Consider the following 22830-nt stretch of genomic DNA (forward strand, 5'->3'; position numbering starts at 1 on the left):
ATATGATATGAAATGATTGATATGATATAAATCCACCATCATCTATCTATCTATCTATCTATCTATCTATCTATCTATCTATCTATCTATCTATCTATCTATCATTTTGGAGGGTGGGGTGGCAGAAGACTTCTCGGCCCGAGGAATGGGCTCCTATGGATGGGAAGTCCCGAGAGAAGGACAACGATCTCTCGCCCCGCTTGCTGTTCCCAGTCTCCTGCCTCCAAGAGGGACCGGCAGCCACTACTGCTAAGGCTTCCCTTGGCGAGCCGGTGGGGAAGAGACAGAAAAGCAAAGGAAAAAAACAACAATTTCGGGGCTGGGCTCTCTCTCTCTCTCTCCCACCCCGCTGCCGCCCAGCTCCCTCCGCCTTTGCTCTTCTATGGCGCGGCTGCGCTCGTCAGAATGCGGCGCTTAGCCTGCCGCGCCGGCGCGCCTTCCAGAACGGTGCAGGCCGCGGCGGCGGCGGCGGCGGCCCTGGCAACGGGGTCACGGCGGGACAAGCTCCCGAGCTCGGCCGTGGATCCTCATTAACATAGGCCCCGGCTGAGGCCGCCGTGCGCCGGGCGGGGTGTCTCTCCCGGAGACTCCTCCTCCAGCCCTCCTCCTCTTCCACCACCATCCACTTCCCCGAGCTCAGCATGGCGGTCAAGGTGACTCTCTTCCTCTCGGCTTCCTGCAAATAAGCGCGGCGGCGGCAGCAGCAGCAGCCGGTTTGCGCGGGCGGCTGCGCGGGGAAGTGGGGTCGCGGCGCGCGCGCGGGTGGGTGGATGTGGGGGGCCCGGCCCCCTTCCGCCTCGAGGCCACAGTGGCGGCAAGGGCGGGGAAGGGGGGGTCCCCCCCAAATGTTGGCAAGGGCGGCGTGAGGGCGGCTGAAAGGCGCCCCTAGCGACAAGGGAGGGAGCCCCAGGAGGGCATAGAATAGATAGATAAATCAGTTATCTATCCTATCTATATCTATCCATCTATCTAATTGCCAAGGGTGTCTCAAAAATCCCGATTAGCAGCCGGTTTCCCATTGCCCTCTCTGGGCTCAGTCTTGCCACTGGTGGATTCATCTCTCCCCCCTCAGTTCGCATGTGTGAAATGGGCTTCTGAGTAACTGGGAGCAGTGGGATGTTTGTTACCTCAGACTGGTCAAAAAGTGGGTGGGGTGAGGTGCTTGACAGGGTAGGTAGCCATGAGGGGAAAGATGTGGGGGGTCATAGTCCCTCTTGTTTGCCTGGTCCACGGTTCTGCGAAGTGTCTCCACCTGCAAAAGCCCTGTTTTCCCTATCTCAGCTAAGCTATGTAGGATTTTAGGCGAGATCCCTGCATTGCAAGGAGTAGGACTAGAGGATCCTCAGGGTCCCCCTTTTCCAACTCTGCAGTTTTGTGACTCTGTGATCAAGCCCATTAGTGCAGCTGATCAAAGCAGGGCAAGTTAGGGATGCTTTTGTGCCCCCATCCCTTTAAATCCCCCCCAATGATTTGCCCCCTAATCCACTCACTCGGTTCGAATGAATCTGGGCTTGTTTTCTCTCTTTGGGAGCTCAGCATGGAATTCACACTAGGGAGTGGTAAATTAGGCTGTAATCCAAATCAGGCCCGAGGCTTCAATGGGCCTTACCTCCAAGTAAGTGGGGTTAGGATTGCAGCCTATGCTGCTCCCATAATATTCTTCAGCGATCTGTGTATACACTTCTATTTGGTCTGCATCCAGGGCACTCCCCCCAGCACTGGTTTGGGAAGTAATGTACACACAACGGTAGCCGCAATCCATATCTGTCCGGTTGTTTCTTATGAAATATTGCATTTTGATGCATTTTCTCTCCCCCCCCCCCCCGGCTGCCAAACCAGTTTTGCTCTGAATTGAGAAAAAGAATAACCAGGCTGCATTTTAAGCTGGGAATATGTACACAGCCGTGGGCTATTAGTGCATGGATAAAGGAGGCCTTCAATCATCCATGCAGTGTTTGGGTTGTGCTTATTTTGGAATGATTAACTGCAGAGTGCAGATGAACTCTGAGGTATGTGTTAAAAAATAAAAACAAGGCTTTGCCCTCGCTAAGCAACTTAGGCCTGAGGATAGCGGAGGCCTTGTAAGGCCTGTGATATCCTTGAAGACAGGGAAGGAAGGAAACCTTTTCCCTCCACTGATGTAAAATAGAGCTTGTTATGTCACACTTCCTGGGACACGAGGCTGCATAGGCAAGTAAATGCTTTGCATTCCATCTTTCTGTAGGTGTGGGAGGTAAGGTGGAGCCCTCTCCTTGTCTAGCACTTATGCAGTTTCTTAGAAAGGCCTGTCTTTTTGAGGTATAGCCATACAGCAGTTAAGCAGTGTTAAAAGGAGGAGAGTGACATGAGGAAAGGGACTGTTAATTGGGCTAGATAAGGTCATAGGTGTGCCTGCTCCACCCAAGGTTTGCTAGAGGTCAGTCTGGGGATCAGAGGTCCTATGTAGGTTTTAAGAGTGTTGTAATTCATCTCCAAGAACACACCACATGCAAAGCAATACATGATATTCTATTGCACATGCTAAATTGCAATGGCTACCGGATCTTGTTCCGGGGGTGGGGGAGGTTAGTTTATTTGCAGAGGGCTACTTGCGCTTTCTGGCATGCACAGTCTGCCTTCACACTTGTTGTGACTTCTTTGTAGGAGAGCAAAACTTTTTTCTGATTGGAACACTTCTGTTTTATCTTCTTAGCTTCATTATCTGTTGTTTTAGTTTTCTTCTTGAGTTAGTAGGCTCTGTTTCTCTTTCCCTGGCAGTTCCTCCCGAGTTTGACAGCTGTCATGAGGCTTGCAATTGTTTTACTGTTCAGCAACATAAACATGTGTCTGAATGTCTGGCACTCGCTCTATCATTTAGATAAGAGACTTGATATTTATTACTCTTTATCTGCACAGATTGCAGTTCAGGTTTCCCTCTTTGGTAGATGAGTAACCCGACAAGCGGAGCATTAACCTTCCCCCTTCCTTCTTGGTTTTGTAGGTTCAAACAACCCGGAGAGCAGATCCTAATGAGCTTCGCAACATATTTTTGAAGGTAAGCAACTGTTTTTTGATGTTGTCAGAGTTCTATATTTTTAGCTTTAGTCATTTCCCATGCTTTCTTGGTATGCTGGAAAATGGTGCATGCATTTCTGCAAAGGGCTCTCTCATTCTTTGCTATGCTCAGCGTGATCCTGGAAGTGACACGTCAGTGGCATTGGGATTAGGACCACTTGGCAGCAGCCAATGAGGCCATCAGCCTGACTTTCCTGTTCACACGCTAGGCAGATGGAGTGACCACAGGGTGTTTCTGTAGATCTGGTGTGGGAGGGGAATCAGTGGTCCTCAGCTTAATTTCTTGGCCAAATTTCAGAAACCCTCCTCAGGTGATCAGTTCAGTCCTCTGGGAAGAGTGTTCTGTCTCCCCCAGCAGCCTGTTTAGGAGAGGGGAAGGGAGAAAGAATGGGGACCCCCCCACACACTTTTGGCTCTGGCCCTGCCCAGCACCAGCCCACAGAGACTATACCCCCAGAGGGAATGCGGCCTTGAACAGAAAAAAGCAACACTCCTCCACCCTCAGATCTAAGAGGCTTCAGAAAAAGATAGGTATTCTCCCTACCTGAGATTTGCACAGCTTAACTTGCTCTGGGGTCTATATTTTTATTAACTCCGGAGGGTTGCACAGCTGCATAGGAAAGCATTTTTAAGATAGCATGTCCTTTTACATCCAGTATTTCCCATTTTATGTCTGCACCCCATAGCATATTCTTAATGGCACTGCCTAATATGTAGATATGTATTTCATCACTCTTCTGTATTGGTGTAACGTAAATAACATGTAGTGACTTAAATGGAGAGATGTCTTCTGGAACTCAGGTTGTTCCTGCTTTCAGAACTGGGGTGCGGAGAAGAAATGGAGGCACCTTTTGATGATTTTTCTCGTTGAGCCCCCTGTACTCCTCCAACATCTGTTCCAGAGTGTGTTTGGGGGGGGGGTCCAGAAGGTGGTAGACAGTAGTGGTGGGCTGCGGTGGGAAGGACGATCAGCCAAAATTGCCTCCCCTCCTTCTGTCTGCTGAAGTGAAAACTCTTTTACTTCCATTTGCAGATGAGCAAATCTGCATTTGAGGCAGTAGGTGTCAAAACGAGAATATAAGGCTGTGTATGCACCATAAATTCAACACATTTAAAGAATCATGGGAACTGTAGTTTGCTAAGGGTGCTGGGAATTGTAGCTCTTAGAGGAGTAAACACCAATTCCTGGGACTTTTTTTGTGAGAAGTCATGTGCTTTAAATGTACGACAGTGCATTGCCAAAGTTTCAAATGATACTAATTTAGTTCCTTATTTCTGAAAGACCAGAACATTAGCAATGTGTTTTAATACAGCTAAAGTTATGCACTTCTAAACCGATTTATTGCAGTGTGCACATGCTTACCTCTTCCGTTGAAATCAAGGGGAGTTCGGATTTGTTTTTTTCATTTTGGCTGGGCCGTGCTTTTAATTGTGCCTATGTGTTTATCGACTTATTCATGACTCGGTGTGATGTGCAGGTTTGAATTTCTCAGTAGCGCAGCTGGGAGCGACCTTCTTTGTAATTCCTTGCAACTTGATCCATTGCGTCAAAATACAAAGCGCCTTGTGCTGAAACCACAGCAGGTTTCACGGGTCAGTTCTCTCTTGCTCTTTTGATTATGCAATGCTGTGATCCCTAAAGGGTGTGCATTCCTGCCTAAATTTGGCTACCCTTGGAAATGGAGGCAAGTGAAGGTGAAGATCATTAAGTGAAACCCAGTTCATATGACCATTTCCAGAGGGGTAGCCAGCCGTCTTGGTCTGCCACAGCAAAGACCTTTGTGGCCCATTAAAGGGTAACAAGTTTCATTAGGGCAGAAACAGTCAGAATATAATGCTCAGATGCAAATATATATACATCTGAAACGGGGGGGGGGGGGGAGTTTAAAGCAGTCAGGAGCAGACTTTGATGAACTTGTTGCTGCTGCTTGCTTTATTTATATGCTATTGTGTTTGATATTAAAGTGATGGCAGTGTTTGTTTGTTTGTTTTAATGCTATTGTGATTATTATGAGTCGCTTTGAGCTCAACATTTGTTGCTGGAAAAGCAGAATACAAATATCAAATCAAATCAAACAAGAGCTCCTGTGCTCACTTTTTTTGCCTCGAATGTAATATTTATGTCAATTTCTCTGTATATCCATGATGTGTCTTATGAAGTGCAATTTATTATGCCTAATACCTGTCGAGTTGGATCAAAAGTTGAAGTGAAGTGGGATGCATGCCTTGGTGGTTGGGATTCCTGAAGTGAGGTCAGAAACATTTGAAAGGAAATCGGTACTTTTCATGTGATGATTAAATATTATGTTTGGTTCAGCCTTTGGAATTTGTGTGTTAAAGTAAATGGCAGGATTGAGGAATTGTTATGAAAAGCTGCTTATAGGCACAATACAAAGCTGATCTGAATAAGGATAAAATAAATGGAAAATATCATTTTTTAAACAAACAAACAAACAAACAAACAAACAAACAAACAAACCCTGTCTTTATTCTCTCTCTCTCTCTCTCTCTCTCTCACACACACACCTATTGCTCTGTGATTTATAGCTGTCTCCTTCTTGTGACAAAGGCAACATCTAGATCCCTTAGTCTAATAATACACATTTGAGAGCTTTCTTAAGCAGTCCGTTTAGAAAGTTCAGGCTTCCCTCGCACCATAACAATTCAGAGCAACCTTTCCCAAGCTGGTGCCCTCCCATCAGCCTCAGCATGCATGTTGACTGGGGCTGATAGGAATTGTATTCCAAAACATCTGGAGAGCACCAGTTTTGGGAAGGCTGCTTTAAAGCGATATCAAAAGTGCCTCCTCCTTAGACTGTTGACTCTGGGTGTCCTCTCCCTTCTTGGGGCTGTGGCAAGTGCCCGGTGTCTGAAACCTATGGTTACCCTATGCCCTCCATATGTTTTGGGACTACAACTCCCATGATCCCTAGCTAACGGGACCAGTGGTCAGGGATGATGGGAACTGTAGTCCCAAAACATCTGGAGGGCTGAGTTTGCCTATGCCTGCCCTATGCCCTAACGAGTCAGGCGGTTTGCCAGTCTGTTGCTGCCTGTGAGATTTGCCACCCTCTGTACCTCTGTATCCAGCATACACATATTGCTGAATCTTTTCCTCCCCTCAAGTCTGTCATTTTTAAAATTTTACTTTTATTTCTATTTTGTTTTTCATTCGAATGAATCCCAAAGCAGCTCACAAATAATAAATAATAACATGATAGAACTCTCCCCCCCCCCCAAATAAGCCATGCTTTTCTTGGCGCCTCAACCATTTGTGCCGTTAAGTGTGTTAATATTTCATCTGCATGGGAACCCTGACTTCGGTTACATCTATAAATAAGTAGATGAATAAATGCCCACCATGCGTTGCTAAAGTACAACTTGCAATTCACTTCAGTAGAAGCTGCACAACAGGGGAGGTTGTTACTTTGGAGACTACCCTGGTTTGGTGACTGTAAAAGTCCTAAAATACTAAATAGTTTCAGGGAAAGAAAGAGGAGAGGAATCGAATGTTAAAAATGTAAACTCCCCCTCCCTGATTTTTTGGTAGGATTTCTGGAAGCTGATTTTTAACATTTTAAATAGTTGCAGAGTTATTGTTGGGTTTTTTATGGTTAATTTTCTTGTTTTGATTTGGCCCCCAAACCCTTTTAGTTAGAAGTCAGTCCTATTGCATTAAAGGAAATTTCAGAAACCAATTTGAGTCTCGTTCACATAAGAATCTTCTTATTCTTGTTGTTGTGATGTTGGACAACCTAAGACAAGATATAAAATGCTATTTAATTGTCAGGTTGTATAATAAAACATTTCATATATGAAAACTATATTTCAGGCTGTAAGCCTTCATTAGATAAATAATTTTCTACTATGAATCTTACACTGTGAATCTTATTTCTTAGGAAGATTTACAAGGCCTCCTCTTTCCTCTTTGTGATTGCGCTCTGAAAACATCTCTTCAGAAGGATTGTTACGATCAATTTCACTAACTTATATTTGTACAGTTTATGGAGATTTAATTTTTTTTGTTTGCTATATTTGTCTTGTTTTTTGACTTGTGAGCTGCTTTGGAGCAATTATGCACACAAATTAATTTTGAAAGCAGAATACAAACGAGTATATAAAAAAGCACCAAATAAACAATTATTACCTTATAAAACAATTGATTTTTTAGTCGGTGTGCTAATAAGATGATTAAAAGCTGGCTGACGCAAAACTGTACCAAATATGCTGCACACGAATGGCTTAATTATTTTCTCAGGCTCCAGCAATTTGTATGGTTTCCAACACCATTCTAAATCTTATGACCTTTTCTCAGAGTGTTTTCATTAGTTAGCAGTGCAGAATTTTACCTGTGGAAAATAGAGAATTGTTTTACTTTTCAGCTCAATTTCCAGCTAGAACTCAATGACACTTGAATTCAACAACACTTATTTCACGTCTTACCAGTGGCTAGAGTAGTCTGTCCCTCTTTGGTGGGAGATAGTTCAGCTTATGTACACCAGGAAAGTGTTACTGAAAAGCCCTGGCACAAATAAACAAATTAGTCAGCTGAAATCCTCTTTTTAAGAACGCAAAGAGATCCCTCCTGGATCAGACCAAGGGCCCGAGCCTTCTGTTCTCGGAATGGCCAACCCAATGTCTCAAACAGAGCTTAAATACAACAGCACATTTGCCACTTGTAATTACCAGCAACTAGTACAAAGTAGGGACACGGGTGGCGCCGTGGGTTAAACCACAGAGCCTAGGACTTGCTGATCAGAAGGTCGCGGTTCGAATCCCCGCGATGGGGTGAGCTCCCGTTGCCCGGTCCCTGCTCCTGCCAACCTAGCAGTTCGAAAGCACGTCAAAGTGCAAGTAGATAAAAAGGTACCGCTCCGGCGGGAAGGTAAACGGCATTTCTGTGTGCTGCTCTGGTTCGCCAGAAGCGGCTTAGTCATGCTGGCCACATGACCCGGAAGTTGTACGCCGGCTCCCTCGGCCAATAAATTGAGATGAGCGTCGCAATCCCAGAGTCGGTCACGACTGGACCTAATGGTCAGGGGTCCCTTTACCTTTACCTAGTACAGAGCCATGTCTTGACCAGTTGTCCATAGTACATTGTTGAGGTCTAATGCACTTGTTTGGCAAAGCAATTCCACAGAGTGGACTCCACAGCAGAGAATAGCCCTAATCCTAGTTGACACCAGCCTCTCCTAACAAAGTCTGACCTGGAGCAGGGCCTTGGATGATGGTTGGAGCATACAGGGAGGAATGTATGGAAGAAGGTACCCAGGTTTCAAGCTGTTAAGGACTTTAAAGTTTAACACCACTGCTACTGAAAGGGAACTTCCGTGAAACTCAGCTTGTGAGTGGAAGTACAGTCATACCTCGGGTTAAATATGCCTCAGGTGGAGCGTTTTCAGGTTATGCTCTGCAGCGACCTGGAAGTAACGGAACGTGACACTTCTGGGTTTCGCCGCTCGCGCATGCGCAGACGCTCAGAATGATGTCACGCGCATGCGCAGAAGCGGTGAATTGCGACCCGCAGACGTGGGTTGCGTTCACTTCAGGATGTGAACGGGGCTCCAGAAGGGATGCTGTTCGCATCCAGAGGTACCACTGTACTTTGCACATGAACAAAAGCTTCTTTAGATGCCATCATTTTTTATTAGTTATTGTACAGTGGTACCTCGGGTTACATCCGCTTCAGGTTACACACTCCGCTAACCCATAAATAGTGCTTCGGGTTAAGAACTTTGCTTCAGGATAAGAACAGAAATTGGGCTCCAGTGGCACAGTGGCAACAGGAGGCCCCGTTAGCTAAAGTGTTGCTTCAGGTTAAGAACAGTTTCAGGTTAAGAATGGACATCCAGAATGAATTAAGTACTTAACCCAAGGTACCACTGTAGTCTGTAGTAATAATAATAATAATTTATACATACATACATGCTTTCATACATACCTCGCCCATCTGGCTGGGTTTCCCCAGCCTCTCTGGATGGCTCCCAACAAATATTAAAATCACAATAAAACATCAAACATTAAAAACCTCCCTAAACAGGGCTGACTTCAGATGTCTTCTGAAAGTCAGGTAGTTATTTCCTTGACATCTGATGGGAGGGCGTTCCACAGGGTGGGCGCCACTACCGAGAAGGCCCTCTGCCTGGTTCCCTGCAACCTCACTTCTCGCAGAGAGGAAACCGCCAAAAGGCCCTTGGGCTGGATCTCAGTGTCCGGGCTGAACGATGGGGGTGGAGACACTCCTTCAGGTATACAGGGCTCCAGCTGTTTAGGGCTTTTAAAGGTCAGCACCAACACTTTGAATTGTGCTCGGAAACATACCGGGAGATGTATTGGGCTGTTGCCTACTCTGAAACAAATACTAACAATTTAGACAATTGCTATGTCCTTTTTTGTCTTTGCTGTAGTATGCCACTGTCGAACAAGATGGAGAGCATTACATGACGCCAGGCGACTTTGTGCAGAGATACCTGGGACTGTATACAGACCCCCATTTCAATCCTCAAACGGTGCAGCTGTTAGCAGGAGTGGCAGATCAGACAAAGGATGGGTGAGGAACCAACCATTACATTCCTAACAATTGACTGGAAATTATGTTGTTTAGGCTACAATCCGAAGGTGAGAACTGCACGCAGGCATAGCTTTCTCTTGGAAGTTTCGGCTACAGTGCCTCCCAGGGCCGAAGAGGCTACCATCTTTTTGGTTTTACAAGCCAATCAACTCTTCTGCTGCCAGAACTACAGTAGCAAAAATGACCAAGACAGTAGCATGCACAGCCTGGATAGCTCCGCTGGTTATCAGCGTGGTGCTGATAACACCAAGGTTGCAGGTTTGATCCCCGTATGGGACAGCTGCGTATTCCTGTATTGCAGGGGGTTGGACTAGAGGATCTTCAGGGTCCTTTTCAACTCTACAATTCTATGATCTCTGGCCTGGTTTTGATCCGTGGACATGAAGCACCATCTTTGGATTGTTTCCATACGTTCCAAGTGATTGATTTTAACATGTCAGGTTTTTCCCCAAGCCTGCTATGAGGAGACCAGGAGGAAAAATATAGGGAAGAACACTTTGTGGCAGTCTTTTAGATATTGGGCAGGATTCACCTAACCAGTCTCATCAGCAGATGCCCTTCACAATGGGGCTTCCCCCCTTCTTCCTTCTTGACTCTGGGGCGGTCAGAATAACCCCAAGAACAGCCCAGGCTCCATCTGCCAAACTGCATTGCGTGCACAGATGGAACGACGGAAAGAGCATGGAGTTGTATAGAATAGAGTATCGAGTTGCCATAGAATGTGGGAATTGACCCTGAAGCCTGACTCACAAAGAAGGAAATGATGCAATCAGTTCACTTGCTCATTTACAACTGCTCTGGAGAAGTTCTGTTTCCCTTCTTATATCAGGTTCCTAGTCAGAGACTTTGATTCTGGGGTCCTCCGAATCCAGGCTTAGGAAAGGGAGGAAATGTCACGTGACCTTTGTAGCAGGAGGTCTCTCTAACTCCCACACATCAAACCAAGAAGGGCTCCTCCAAAACGTGATCTATTAGGGAGAGAGACACTAATCGCTATATGCGGCAAGAAACGATTTGCCTAATCAAGAGAAGGTCATGCTGTACAGCGCTTTTAAAACATTACTTATGGACAATATTCTTTGTTGCTTAAATTGCTTTCACAGAATGTCCACTCTTCTCAAACGTAGCCTTTTAACCCACTTGGTTTCAGAGCAGCCTTGCCCCGCCTCCCCTTCTTTGGTCTCTTTCTGTGGGTCTCCAAATTTATTTTAGCAGGGAAGTGCCAATGTTGTTGGACAATAGCCAACAAGTAAACATACATGGGAGCAGAGGCCACTGGGGCCATCAGAGAGCAGTGATAGAGAGACAATTAAAACAAAAAAAGCAATATTCTCCCCACCCTCTATTTTTTCTTTTTCTTTTTGCTAAATGTCCGATTTTCATTTATGTGAAATTAAAAGCCCCTTATATTCTTTAGGGTTATTTTGTGTGCACATATGACCCCTGATGTTATTCTGAATGCTGTTATTTCCCTTACTGCTCTGGTTTAGTATCCGCTATTTTTTATTATTATTTGTGGCAAGCCCTGTGCAGCTCTGCCAAAGTGTGCATATGCTGAATGTCCTTTGTCTTACAATGGATGCAAAACTGTGGCCTTTCTCCTCATCTGCTTTCGCCCCTGAAGCCATGGCTTTTCGAAGTGTTAAGTGACCAATTCAAAAGAGGCACCAACTCAAGGTTGGGCAATGTGGTACCCTCCAGATGTTGTTGGACTACAGTTCCTATCACCCTTGTCCCTTGGACTCTGCTGTCTGGGACTGATGGGAGTTGTATGCAGCAACATCTGTGGAGGCACTACGTGTTGGAATACTGCTGGGAAGACCGGGGCGTCAGGCAGGCCCCCAGCTGGCTCCGGACGATCACCGGCGGCCAGTCTTCCTTGGAACAGCATCAAACAGCGACACGAGTCTCAGATACATTTAGAGACTTTTGCACGCTCTGTTAGCAGAGTGTGTAAATCACCTCTCTGCAAAAGAGGCGGACAGAGGCAGATGTGCAAGCATATCTACAGCATTTATTGAGCATAGTTCAGGAACAAAGGAAAAAACATGTCTGCATCCCTTCGTGTCCGGCAAAACAGCAGTAACACAAAAGCTACATACAACGGAAGTTCCCAGCAGACAGTGCTGGGAGTAAACAGGCATGTGATACACGACAGTCATGCCTGACCCTTTTAAGGTGGAATGGAACTATATCCTAACACTACATTGGCTACCCCCACTGTCACGATTGCTGTAAGAGGTGCAAAAACCTTGTTGCCCTGCCTTTGATTTTGACCATTGTTTGCTTTGCAGTGGAAGCCATGTGTGATGGGGCAACAAGGATCTTAATGTATCCTCAATGTGAGGATAATGTCAGAATCAACTCAGTGTGTGATTTATAATGCTGTAGTTTAGAATTTATACCCAGGCTTCCATTGCCTGTTGTTGTGTGTCTTTTGATTAGTAGTTGTCATTGACCTATTCATAACATAGACAGCTGTTCATGTTACTTTCCAAAATGCAACATTTCTTATAAAAAAGAACTGACAGCATCAGTCCTGTGCTAATTCAGTATGATCAGATGCACAGCTTTCCTTCATCCTTGACTAAATTAGTGAAAATCTACGTTCCTTTCTTATACTTAATTTCTTCCTGTTGGATTTAATCATAGGAGTATTTTAAATGTAATTCAGAATGACTCAGAAAAGTTTCTCTTAGTTTTGTTAATGGCAGACCATTGAGTCGTCTTAACCATTCATTCAATCAATCAATCAATCAATCAATCAACTAACTTTATTTGCATAGAGAAAGTGCATCATATACATGGATCAGAAAACAACACAGAGAACAAAACATAGTAGGAGATACTTTAGGATAAAACTGTCCAGACAAAAATGGCTCTTAGGACCTATGGTAGGGGTCGGCAATGTTTTTTGAGGCCGGTTTTGTGGAGGTGGGTGATGTAAAGGTGATGTCAATATGGAGTGTCCTGGCCAAAATGAGGGTGGAATTCCCAACCCCAATGGGGAACAGGTTTTATTGGCTGCATTGCTAAGGGTTTGGAATTCACTCTCCAGGATTCTGTGCTTTATTGTCTGGAATGATTCCAATTATGGTGGGAGCATAAGCAGCAACTCAAGTGATAGGCCACAGGTTCTGATTTTGCTCTCAATGCAAGTTAACCATTTGGAGTGGTGGGATTCCGCCAGCATGTGGAGAGTTAAAGAAGATGGATCGGTCATGAAATGTAGGCAGAGCCAGAATTTTATAGTTGTGAGCCACACTTTGGTTTCCAGCAGCCCTTGTCCAGTTTCCAGACACATGGCTGCATATGGCACACAATTTGGCAGCCCCAGGATTTTGCCCAGAAATTTGGATTGGCGGTGTTCCAATGACTGGTTAACTGCACCTTAACCATTCTAAACAAAATTTAAAAAATCCTTCCAGTAGCACCTTAGAGACCAGCGAAGTTTGTTATCGGTATGAGCTTTCGTGTGTATGCACATGTCTTCAGATACAAACTTAACCATTCTAGACCCAGATGGTAGATCTGATACTGCTTATGGGCCCAGAACGCTCTCCAAGGAGCAATCGGGTGGCAGAGCTTTTCTTAATTGTGGGTTAATTTTTTACGTTCAGTGTTGTAAAGCGCAACAGTGTTGGAATTTTCACTAGATCTTATTTTGCTGGTCTCTTTTTCCTCTCTCCACCTACCCCCCAATCTGAAATTTGTGGTTTCTTCTGATGTGTAGGTTGATCTCCTATCAAGAGTTTTTGGCGTTTGAATCTGTCCTATGCACACCAGATTCAATGTTCATCGTTGCTTTTCAGTTGTTCGACAAGAGTGGCAATGGCGAAGTGACCTTTGGTAAGAGCGCTAAAGATATTTCCTAAAGCAGTGCGGGAAGGTAGGAACTATAGTTCTGGCGTGTGTCCCAGAAATCTACCCCCAAATAAATACGCACTTTGAGATTCTAGTAACTAACTCTTACCTTCTTTTTTCTTCATTTTCTTCAAAGATCCGGCTGCCGCACACACATAGAAACCTTATGCAACCACACAATGTGATTACTGTGGCTTATTGCATAATCAGTGGCTGAACATTCCTAAAATAGTTGCTGCAAAATTTGTTTCCTTCCAGCCACTCCTAGCTAGGTTTCTTTGTGAGATAGACTTGATGCTGGCTGAGTGTTCACCTCAACACATTTTCAACCCATGAGCTGTAATGGCACTTTTTCTTGCGTTGTTGTTTAGTCGTGTCCTACTCTTCGTGACCCCATGGACCAGAGCATGCCAGGCACTCCTGTCTTCCACTGCCTCCCGCAGTTGGTCAAACTCAAGCTGGTAGCTTCGAGAACACTATCCAACCATCTCGTCCTCTGTCGTCCCCTTCTCCTTGTGCCCTCAATCTTTCCCAACGTCAGGGTCTTTTCCAGGGAGTCTTCTCTTCTCATGAGGTGGCCAAAGTATTGGAGCCTCAGCTTCAGGATCTGTCCTTCCAGTGAGCACTCAGGGCTGATTTCCTTCAGAATTGATAGGTTTGATCTTCTTACAGTCCATGGGACTCTCAAGAGTCTCCTCCAGCACCATAATTCAAAAGCATCAATTCTTCGGCGATCAGCCTTCTTGATGGTCCAGCTCTCACTTCCATACATCACTACTGGGAAAACCATAGCTTTAAGTATACGGACCTTGGTCGGCAAGGTGATGTCTCTGCTTTTTAAGATGCTGTCTAGGTTTGTCATTGCTTTTCTCCCAAGAAGCAGGTGTCTTTTAATTTCGTGGCTGCTGTCACCATCAGCAGTGATCATGGAACCCAAGAAAGTAAAATCTCTCACTGCCTCCATTCCCCCCCCCCCCTTCTATTTGCCAGGAGGTGATGACTTTTTGTTGTAGCCTATAGCTAATTTGGAAATAATACTGAACTGAATTGAGTCCTGCAGGGCGGGGGCACCATTTCTTCTCCACTGTTCATATCCATTGCCTGCGCCCCGCCCCGCCCTGCCCCTCCCCAGGTGCTGCTTCGATCCAACCAATCAGGGAGCACCTAGCAAGTACAGGTGACTTTTATGAGGACCAATGTAGCTGAGTGACGAGTGAGAGGCATGTTTTCTTGGACTCCGGTGATCCTGACCTGTCTGGATTGCTTCGCTTTTCCATTAAGCAGGCAAAGCACTTGCACGCTAATTAGGGGCGGGGTGGGTGCTCAGCTGCACATCATCTCATTGTTGATTACCTCCTTTAACCTGTCAGTTCGCAAGCACTTTGCCGGTTTAAAGGAGGCAATCTGCAGTACGATCCCTCCCTCCCTCAATCAATTTGCAAGCATTTTGCCCAAAGAGGAGGGCGAGGAATTGCAGTGTGAATATCGCCTCCTTTTATCTTCCAAAGAGCTTCCAGATTGACAGCTTAAAGGAGGCGCGCGGCGCAATACTCTGCCGGAGCCAAGACCTGCAGGGCCATGTGCCAAGCCCCTCTTGCATTGTGCACCTGGCTCCACCGCTGACAGCGCCCAGGAACTGTGTCACCTGGAGGTGTCAGTGAGCTCGCCTGAAAGCAGTGAGCACTGGTGGTGGGGAGGAGATGGAGGGTGGCTGAGTGGGGTGGGAATGGCGTTGAGTGGAAAGGCGTAGGAAAGAGGGGAGCAGCCGGTCTGCTGGAAGATGGAAGAAGGCTCCCTTCCAGGGCTGACTGACCTTGCTCCAGTGGAAACAAGTCAATCTCCCAGGCAGGTAAAGGAGATGACTAGATAAGATTCTCTGATGCGAGAATCACCCTGCACTGATCTCAGTAGGGTGCTGTTTCTCTCCCCGTTTCCCTTTGGTGTACACAACCGTCAGAGCATTATGGGGAATGGGGAGGAAGTACGTCTGGCCTTCCAGCTCCTCTTGTCTGCCCACCATAACTTGAGAGCCAGTGTGGTGTAGTGGTTAAGAGCGGTAGTCTTGTAATCTGGGGAACCAGGTTCGTGTCTCCGCTCCTCCACATGCAGCTGCTGGGTGACCTTGGGCCAGTCACACTTCTTTGAAGTCTCTCAGCCCCACTCACCTCACAGAGTGTTTGTTGTGGGGGAGGAAGGGAAAGGAGAATGTTAGCCGCTTTGAGACTCTTTAAAGGGAGTGAAAGGCGGGATAATCAAATCCAAACTCTTCTTCTTCTCTTCTCTTGCCCTGGAGAGGCAAGAAAATCCCTTTAAACTTAATGGTTCCTCACCCCCTTTCAATCCAGTTAAAAAAAAAACAACTTTAATGAAAACAAATACATTATCCTTTAGCTTTGATAAAGATAAAGGTCTGTAGAGATGGGGGATAAATTTAATTCAGTTCACATTTAATTCGCACTTCCTTTTTTAAAAAAAAAAATTATTTGGTTTTTCAGATTAAAGTTCTATAATCACATACAACATACAACACAAAAACGAGATTCCAAAGGATCTCCTGGACTTCCCTCCTCCCTTTGTGGGTCCTGTTGTCAATCATTTCCTCCTGCATCTTTTTATGATAATCCAAACCTTTTACCTCTCCATTGTGTCCAAAATTCACCCTTAAACTTCAAGTGTTATTCCAATCCTACTAGCTGTTTACAATGGTTTTTAAGATAAATTATTATTTTCCCCATTCCTTACTAAAATTTTGGTCTTCCTGATTCTGATTCTTCTGGCCATTTTAGACATTTTGGCATAATCCATCAGCTTAATCTGCCATTCTTCTCTGGTAGGGACTTTATCTTCTTTCCATCCAGAGATCAATTAAGTTTTCTAAAGAGAAGATTTTCCCAAATAATTTGCCTGGTTCACTTTGTAGTGGTTTTCCGGAAGTTACTGGTATTTACATGGGTTTTGGATTTCTCTTGCATATCGCCTGGCATTGAATTGTCTGCATTGTAACTGCCTAAAGCTTCAGCTGTGGATAAGAAACTATATCTCGTTTTTTGGAATTGCCATAGTGGAATTGTCCTTATTCTCTTCTGGGAATGGACATTGATGTAAAGAAGGAAAGGAAAGTATAAACATATTTTTTTAAATATTCCAAAAATAGTTGGGCGTTCTCTAAAATCCATTTTGAAAATGTTCTTTATCTGTACTGCTCTTGGTGTACTCAGATGTAAGTCCCATAGAGTTTAGTGGAGCTTACTCCTATGTAAAGGAGTGCAGGATTGCAGCCTTAATACCATGGGGTATCTTGTAGCAGATACATTGTCCCATTGTGCAAGCCGGCTACAGATAAATTGTTATTGTTGTGACTGGGATATGGTACTTAATTGTAACATAAATGCTATATATAGCATGTTGGTAAAGGCACCCTGTTGTGATATATATAATTTTGACTTTAAATTAAAGGTTTGCATCTTTCTTAGCAATAAGTTTCTGCTTGATAGGAGCTGTAGCTTATCTCTCCACTCTTCTGCTCTGTAGGGATTTGGTTACTTAAGGTATATTAATAGCAATCAAATGATGTAATTTTTCTTCTTGCACAATATGGGTAATTAAATTAAGGAATTGGAATTATTAAGTAATTGGAATTTCAAAGCCAGGCCTTTCAAAATCTATGATTAGAGGGCTGGCAGGGTCGAGAAGGTCATTGCAACAATTCCCTCCTTCAGTTAACATGAGCTCCCCACAGACTTAAATCATCTATTATTTGCCCTTTGAATGCAAAGTTTAAAAGGATAAAAAATGGAGAGATGTCATTTTAAAACTAATGTACAAACAATTCACAGGTATTCTGTGGAAAGTGAAAATGCTATGCTGTCTGCCCTATGCAGTTTTAACAGATGTCTAGTGGAGCTTTTGAGATGTTTCACTGGAGAGAATTCATTCAGGGGTTCAGCCTCTTTCTAACCCCCTCCACACGAGAGGAGAGGAACATCTAATTCAAACGGCACTGTATTCATCTGAATGCGTAATATCTCTAATTCCCAAAGGGAAATGTCATCAGTCAGTGGGAGAGCATCTGTTTTGAATGCAGAAGGTCCCAGGTTGAGTCTCTGGCGTCCCCGGGTAGGGCTGGAAGAGAGACTTTCTGCCTGAAATCCTGGCAGTGGGAGCCAGTGTGGTGTAGTGGTTAGGAGCGGTAGACTCGTAATCTGGTGAACCGGGTTCACGTCTCCGCTCCTCCACATGCAGCTGCTGGGTGACCTTGGGCCAGTCACACTTCTCTGAAGTCTCTCAGCCCCACTCACCTCACAGAGTGTTTGTTGTGGGGGAGGAAGGGAAAGGAGAATGTTAGCTGCTTCAGCCAGAGCTGAAGCCTCCTGAATTGGTTGTGCATGGTGCTTTGACGTCCCAACTTTGGGACGTCAAAGCACCAATCACCTGACATCATTGTGAGAGGGGTGGAAGAGAGACTTCCTACCTGAAATCCTGAAGAGCCACTGCTGTCAGTCAGCTTGGACAATACTGAGCTAAATGGACCCATGGTCTGAGTCAGTATAAGGCAGCTTCCCAGGTTCTCTATATCCAGAAGAGACAGATGTCATGCGTCTTGGTTCAGGTATTATCTGGTCAGGACACGAAGAGATAAACAAAATACGTGCTTCCAAAACACTTAGCAAGTTTGAGATTTCTTGCTGGTAATTTAGAGTGCAAACCCACTCAACAGGGAATAAACCCCATTGAATTCATTAGGTCACAGAGCTTAGGGAAGTTTTTAATGTGTGACATTTTAATGTATTTTTAATCTTTGTTGGAAGCCGCCCAGAGTGGCTGGGGAAACCCAGCCAGATGGGCGGGGTACAAATAAATGAATAAATGATCCAAACTGTGTGTTGCGACATATTCGTGTGTTGCGCAAACGTTCCCCACATTCCTCCCGTTTGCTAGCAAAAGGGACGCAGGTGGCACTGGGGTCTAAACCACTGAGCCTCCTGGGCTTGCCAATTGGAAGTTCGGTGGTTCGAATCCCCGCAGTGGGGTGAGCTCCCGTTGCTCTGTCCCAGCTCCTGCCAACCTAGCAGTTTGAAAGCATGCCAGTGCAAGTAGATAAATAGGTACCACTGTGGCGGGAAAGTAAAGGGCGTTTCTGTGTGCTCTGTTTTCCGTCACAGTGTCCCGTTGCACCAGAAGCGGTTTAGTCATGCTGGCCACATGACCTGGAAAGCTCTCTGTGGACAAACACCGGCTCCATTGGCCTGAAAGTGAGATGAGCGCCGCAACCCCATAGTCGCCTTTGACTAGACTTAACCGTCCAGGGGTCCTTTTTTGCTAGCAAAACTGAGTTACTGTGTCGCGAAATGATGCCTGTCTAAAAAGTGTGTTGCCAACGTGAAAAGTTTGGAAAGCTCTGAGTTAGGATTTCCTTTTGAATAGGCATAATAAGGATGCACTGGAAATGTCTGAACATGCTGAAAGCATCGAAAACGTTGACATGTTCTCTTTAAGTGTTCAGTATGAGTCTTTTCATGTCGCGCGATTTTATGTATGAGCAAACTAGCCCCACTCCCTTGACACTGAAATGCACATTGGCCACACACCCGTTAAACACATTATTGGCATTGGTCTAAAGGGGGTCCTATGCACGTATAGATGTGTGCCCTTGGAACTCGCTCCATGGGGATGCAACAGAAATGAACTGTGAATTGGCAATGAGCATGACCACCACATGTTTCACCTTCCAGAGATGTGGGGTATAGCACTCCCATCTGCGATACCTTCACACATTCATTCTGAATGACTGAAAAGGGCTCCTCCCTGGTTAAGATATTCTCTGCCAGAGTCACAGTTGGGGCAATGATCTGAAATAGTTAACATATTTTCTGTAATGATAATGACCCTATTCTTATACCTGTCTTTAATAGTTGCATTCACACAAGTCTCAATCAAGTCTCAATCACGCCGTGCATAGTCTGTGAAATATTATGGTGTATTTTGAGTACAGGTATTCATTGCCTTTCAATGAGGTCTTAATTTGACACGCAGAATCAAGGAACACAGCATTGATTTTATATCAGCATGCAAAGCACCAGGTATTTCTAATAAAGGAAATAAATTGCTTCTTAATTAAAACTGAATAAGGCAAAATCATGGATCTTGAAGATCTACATAGTATTAATACACAAGTAGTATTAAAATCTATTCTATACAAAGTGTGTTTTCACTCTAGAAAGATAAACAGCTCTCTAACTTGAAGTTGTAAAAAAAAGTGTTTCCTTGTTTGATTGGCTCTTCTAGAAGTATGGTTTTCATTTTCTGTTTGAAGAATTTTCAGTAAGGTTTATCTTTCTCTCTTTTTCTAATTAATTTCCTTTCTCCCCTTTCCCCCTCTTTGTTTTCAAAGAAAATGTAAAAGAAATATTTGGGCAGACCGTTATTCACCATCACATCCCTTTCAATTGGGACTGCGAGTTCATTCGATTGCACTTTGGCCATAACAGGAAGAAACACCTGACATACTCGGAATTTACTCAGTTTTTGCAGGTCAGTTGCTTAGTTTCCTGTATTGTAATGATGGTTCCTTCTCTTGTGCTCAACAAATGTTTGCAAAGTAGAGATACAGCCAAGCTTTATGCTCACAAAGGATCCAATATTTTAAACCTTCATAGAAGCTAAAAGCTTTTATCTTGGCCAATAAACTATGAATGACTCTCCCCCCACCCCACTCCAGATATATGTTTCTCGCAGATGAAGATTGTGGGTTGTAAAACAGCCACTGTGGAAGATGAAAGTCAAAATGCATTTGCCATTTTTCATTGCATTAAGTGGACTTTCAGCCGTTGAACTTGGGATTGCTTTCCATATTGTATCCAATTTGGATTGGATCGAGTTGATTTTGGAAAACAGTTTGAGACTGTTAGATCTGAAAAAAGTTGTTTTAAAAATATTTTTCCATTGACTTGTAGGCTTTAGTTGTCCTCTGTTTCTTTGTTTGCAAAGGGATATTGCAGTAAAGAGTTGGTAAGATTTGATTTGTGTGCAACATCAGGCCAGCTTTTGTGAGTAAAAAGTATGTTGTTCTCTTGTGCTGCTTTTGTTTATTCTCTTGATCTTTTGCTGCCCTTACTCTAACCTTAAAGGACTTGCTAATCAAAATACAGTTGTGGCTACCTTCACGGTTTCTATCCCTTTAAACAAAATGTGCTGCTGTGGTTATAACAACTTGGTCCACCTCACAATATCATGATAAGAATAAAGTAGTTTCCTGACACCCTGATCCTAAATGATTTTCAGTGGTTTGCCCAACATGATATGAAAAAAGGAACATGGTGGCATCCAGATTGCTGATGTTCTTGTGATGACTGATTTTCACAAGGTTGCTTTGCCATGTGCATATTCAGTTGGTCCAAGAACACAAGCCAGCATGAAATAAAGGGGGGGGGACCCCACAAAGTAATTTAGCAAACCATCTCCTAGCATTGGATACAACTCAGAAAAATATTGGGTTGTACTGCTGCTATGTTTGGATTGCTTTCTCACCCTGTAAAACAGCCCCTGGATAAAATTCTTTGCCGAACACGTTGAGTTCTAAAACTGGTGTAAATTATGAAAGTTTGTATCTCTTGGATCATTTGTTCAGCAATCCGCTGACCTCAGGGAGGGGTGTGTGTGTCAGGGGTCTTCCTCACAACCATAAATTTCTGCTGGATAATGTGCTATTTACTAGCTTCTGAGACTTCACTAAACACTGCCACAGCCATCCTAAAAACTAGAACCTTGTATTGAAAATTAACAAAGGTAAGCTTGCAAGTCTTATCTGTGAGAGTCCAGTTTTGAGTCAAACAGTTGTATCTAATGAAGTCATCCAATTAGCACAAGGCCTTCTGCCTTCTCAATAGGACTTCCGCTCCTTGTACACCCCCTGAGCTCCTCCATCTGTTCTGGGGGTTCCACCAGCCCTCCAGTGCAGAACTGGAGGGATACAAGAAATGTAGAGAGAGTCCTGTTGCTCAGGCGGATATCCTTGAGCTATCAGTTGACTCCGTTGGACACAATCCAGTTGGTATTAATTGTTATCATTCATTGGTTGTATGCCTTGTATCTTATTTCCACCTGATGAAGACTATTACGAAACATTAGTATCATTCCGGGGACACTGTCCTTTTGAGGCTTTTGAGATGTCTTCCGTTGAAACTTTTGAGAGACTATTGAGAGACTTTACTTTAGAAACTTTTGAGACGTCTTCTGTTAAAACTTTGGAAAGACTATTGTGAGACTGTCCTTAGGCATCTGTTTTGGAACACACGGCTTGATGGTCCTCGCTACCTCTTTGTTATATTGTACATATGAACTTTGATTGGCTTGTTCCTATAATTTAAATGATATCATTATTCTATTATATATTCTCTACTATTAGCCTATGTGTTGTGTTTGTATTGTTGTGATTGGATAGCCTTGTTGTGATTGGATGTGTTGTGATTGGATATCCAAGGTAATGGATAGCCTTGTGTGCCATACGCAGTGATGGTCATGTCAGTATGGATTGATAACTCATTATGGACTGGGCTGTCTTCAGGCTATTTGCAGCAACAGCTTTTCCAAAAGTACGGGACAGAGCACTGATCTGTACTGACTTCTGCTGGTTTTGATTTCAGTATGCATCCATGGTCAATGTGTAGATTCTGGGCATCAGTATGATGGGTATTTAGAACAAAGCTCTCAGTATATCATTTCTTATCATATTATTTCAGGAGCTGCAGTCAGAACATGCCCGGCAAGCGTTTGCACTGAAAGACAAGAACAAAACAGGCACGATTACCGGCCTGGATTTTGGCAGCATCATGGCTACAATTCGTCCACACATGCTCACACCTTTTGTGGAGGAGAACTTGGTTTCAGTAAGTATCAGGAAGCATGGGACACAGGGAATGAGGACTGAGATTCAGGTTCTCAAAAATTGCAGATTTGGGATCATCCATTGCCCAGGCAAGATTTTGTGACCTCCATAAGGATTTTCCTGGTGAGCCTTAGTAGAAAAAAGGCAACAACATAAATGAGCAGGTAGAAGAGATAAGAAGTCTTCCAGCAATTGGCGGAGGCCTAGCTATAACTAGTGAAGTCTTTTTCTCTTGCTCTTCCCCTGCAGTCCCCTGTGTGCAGGTATTTCCAGGAACTGGGAAAAAAAATTGTTTTCTTTCTACCCAGGCTGCAGGTGGATCCATTTCTCACCAAGTCAGCTTTTCGTATTTCAATGCTTTCAATGCCTTGCTGAACAACATGGAGCTTGTTCGAAAGATATACAGCCTCATTGCAGGTGCTAGAAAAGATGTCGAGGTTACAAAAGGTAAAGCATT

The 22830-nt window shown here is 44.3% G+C and overlaps 1 protein-coding gene across 4 annotated transcripts in view; it reads left to right on the forward strand.

The window, feature by feature from the left end:
- The first annotated feature begins 379 nt into the window (after positions 1 to 379).
- The window catches only part of SLC25A12 (solute carrier family 25 member 12), a 60704-nt gene continuing 38253 nt past the window's right edge, over positions 380 to 22830 (forward strand). Inside the window, exons 1-7 of one of the 4 annotated variants that reach the window (XM_083708419.1) lie at positions 380 to 653; positions 2981 to 3034; positions 9462 to 9604; positions 13359 to 13474; positions 19881 to 20020; positions 22228 to 22374; positions 22682 to 22820. In XM_083708419.1, coding sequence (XP_083564545.1) covers positions 642 to 653; positions 2981 to 3034; positions 9462 to 9604; positions 13359 to 13474; positions 19881 to 20020; positions 22228 to 22374; positions 22682 to 22820 — 751 coding nt within the window. In that variant the 5' untranslated portion in view covers positions 380 to 641. Of the gene's footprint in view, positions 714 to 2607; positions 2730 to 2980; positions 3035 to 9461; positions 9605 to 13358; positions 13475 to 19880; positions 20021 to 22227; positions 22375 to 22681; positions 22821 to 22830 lie in introns of those variants that run through there. The other 3 variants (XM_083708421.1, XM_083708420.1, XM_083708422.1) reach the window with 3 other exon arrangements.

This window comes from Podarcis gaigeae (assembly GCF_964106915.1).
Source record: "Podarcis gaigeae genome assembly, chromosome: 1".
NCBI lineage: Eukaryota > Metazoa > Chordata > Lepidosauria > Squamata > Lacertidae > Podarcis > Podarcis gaigeae.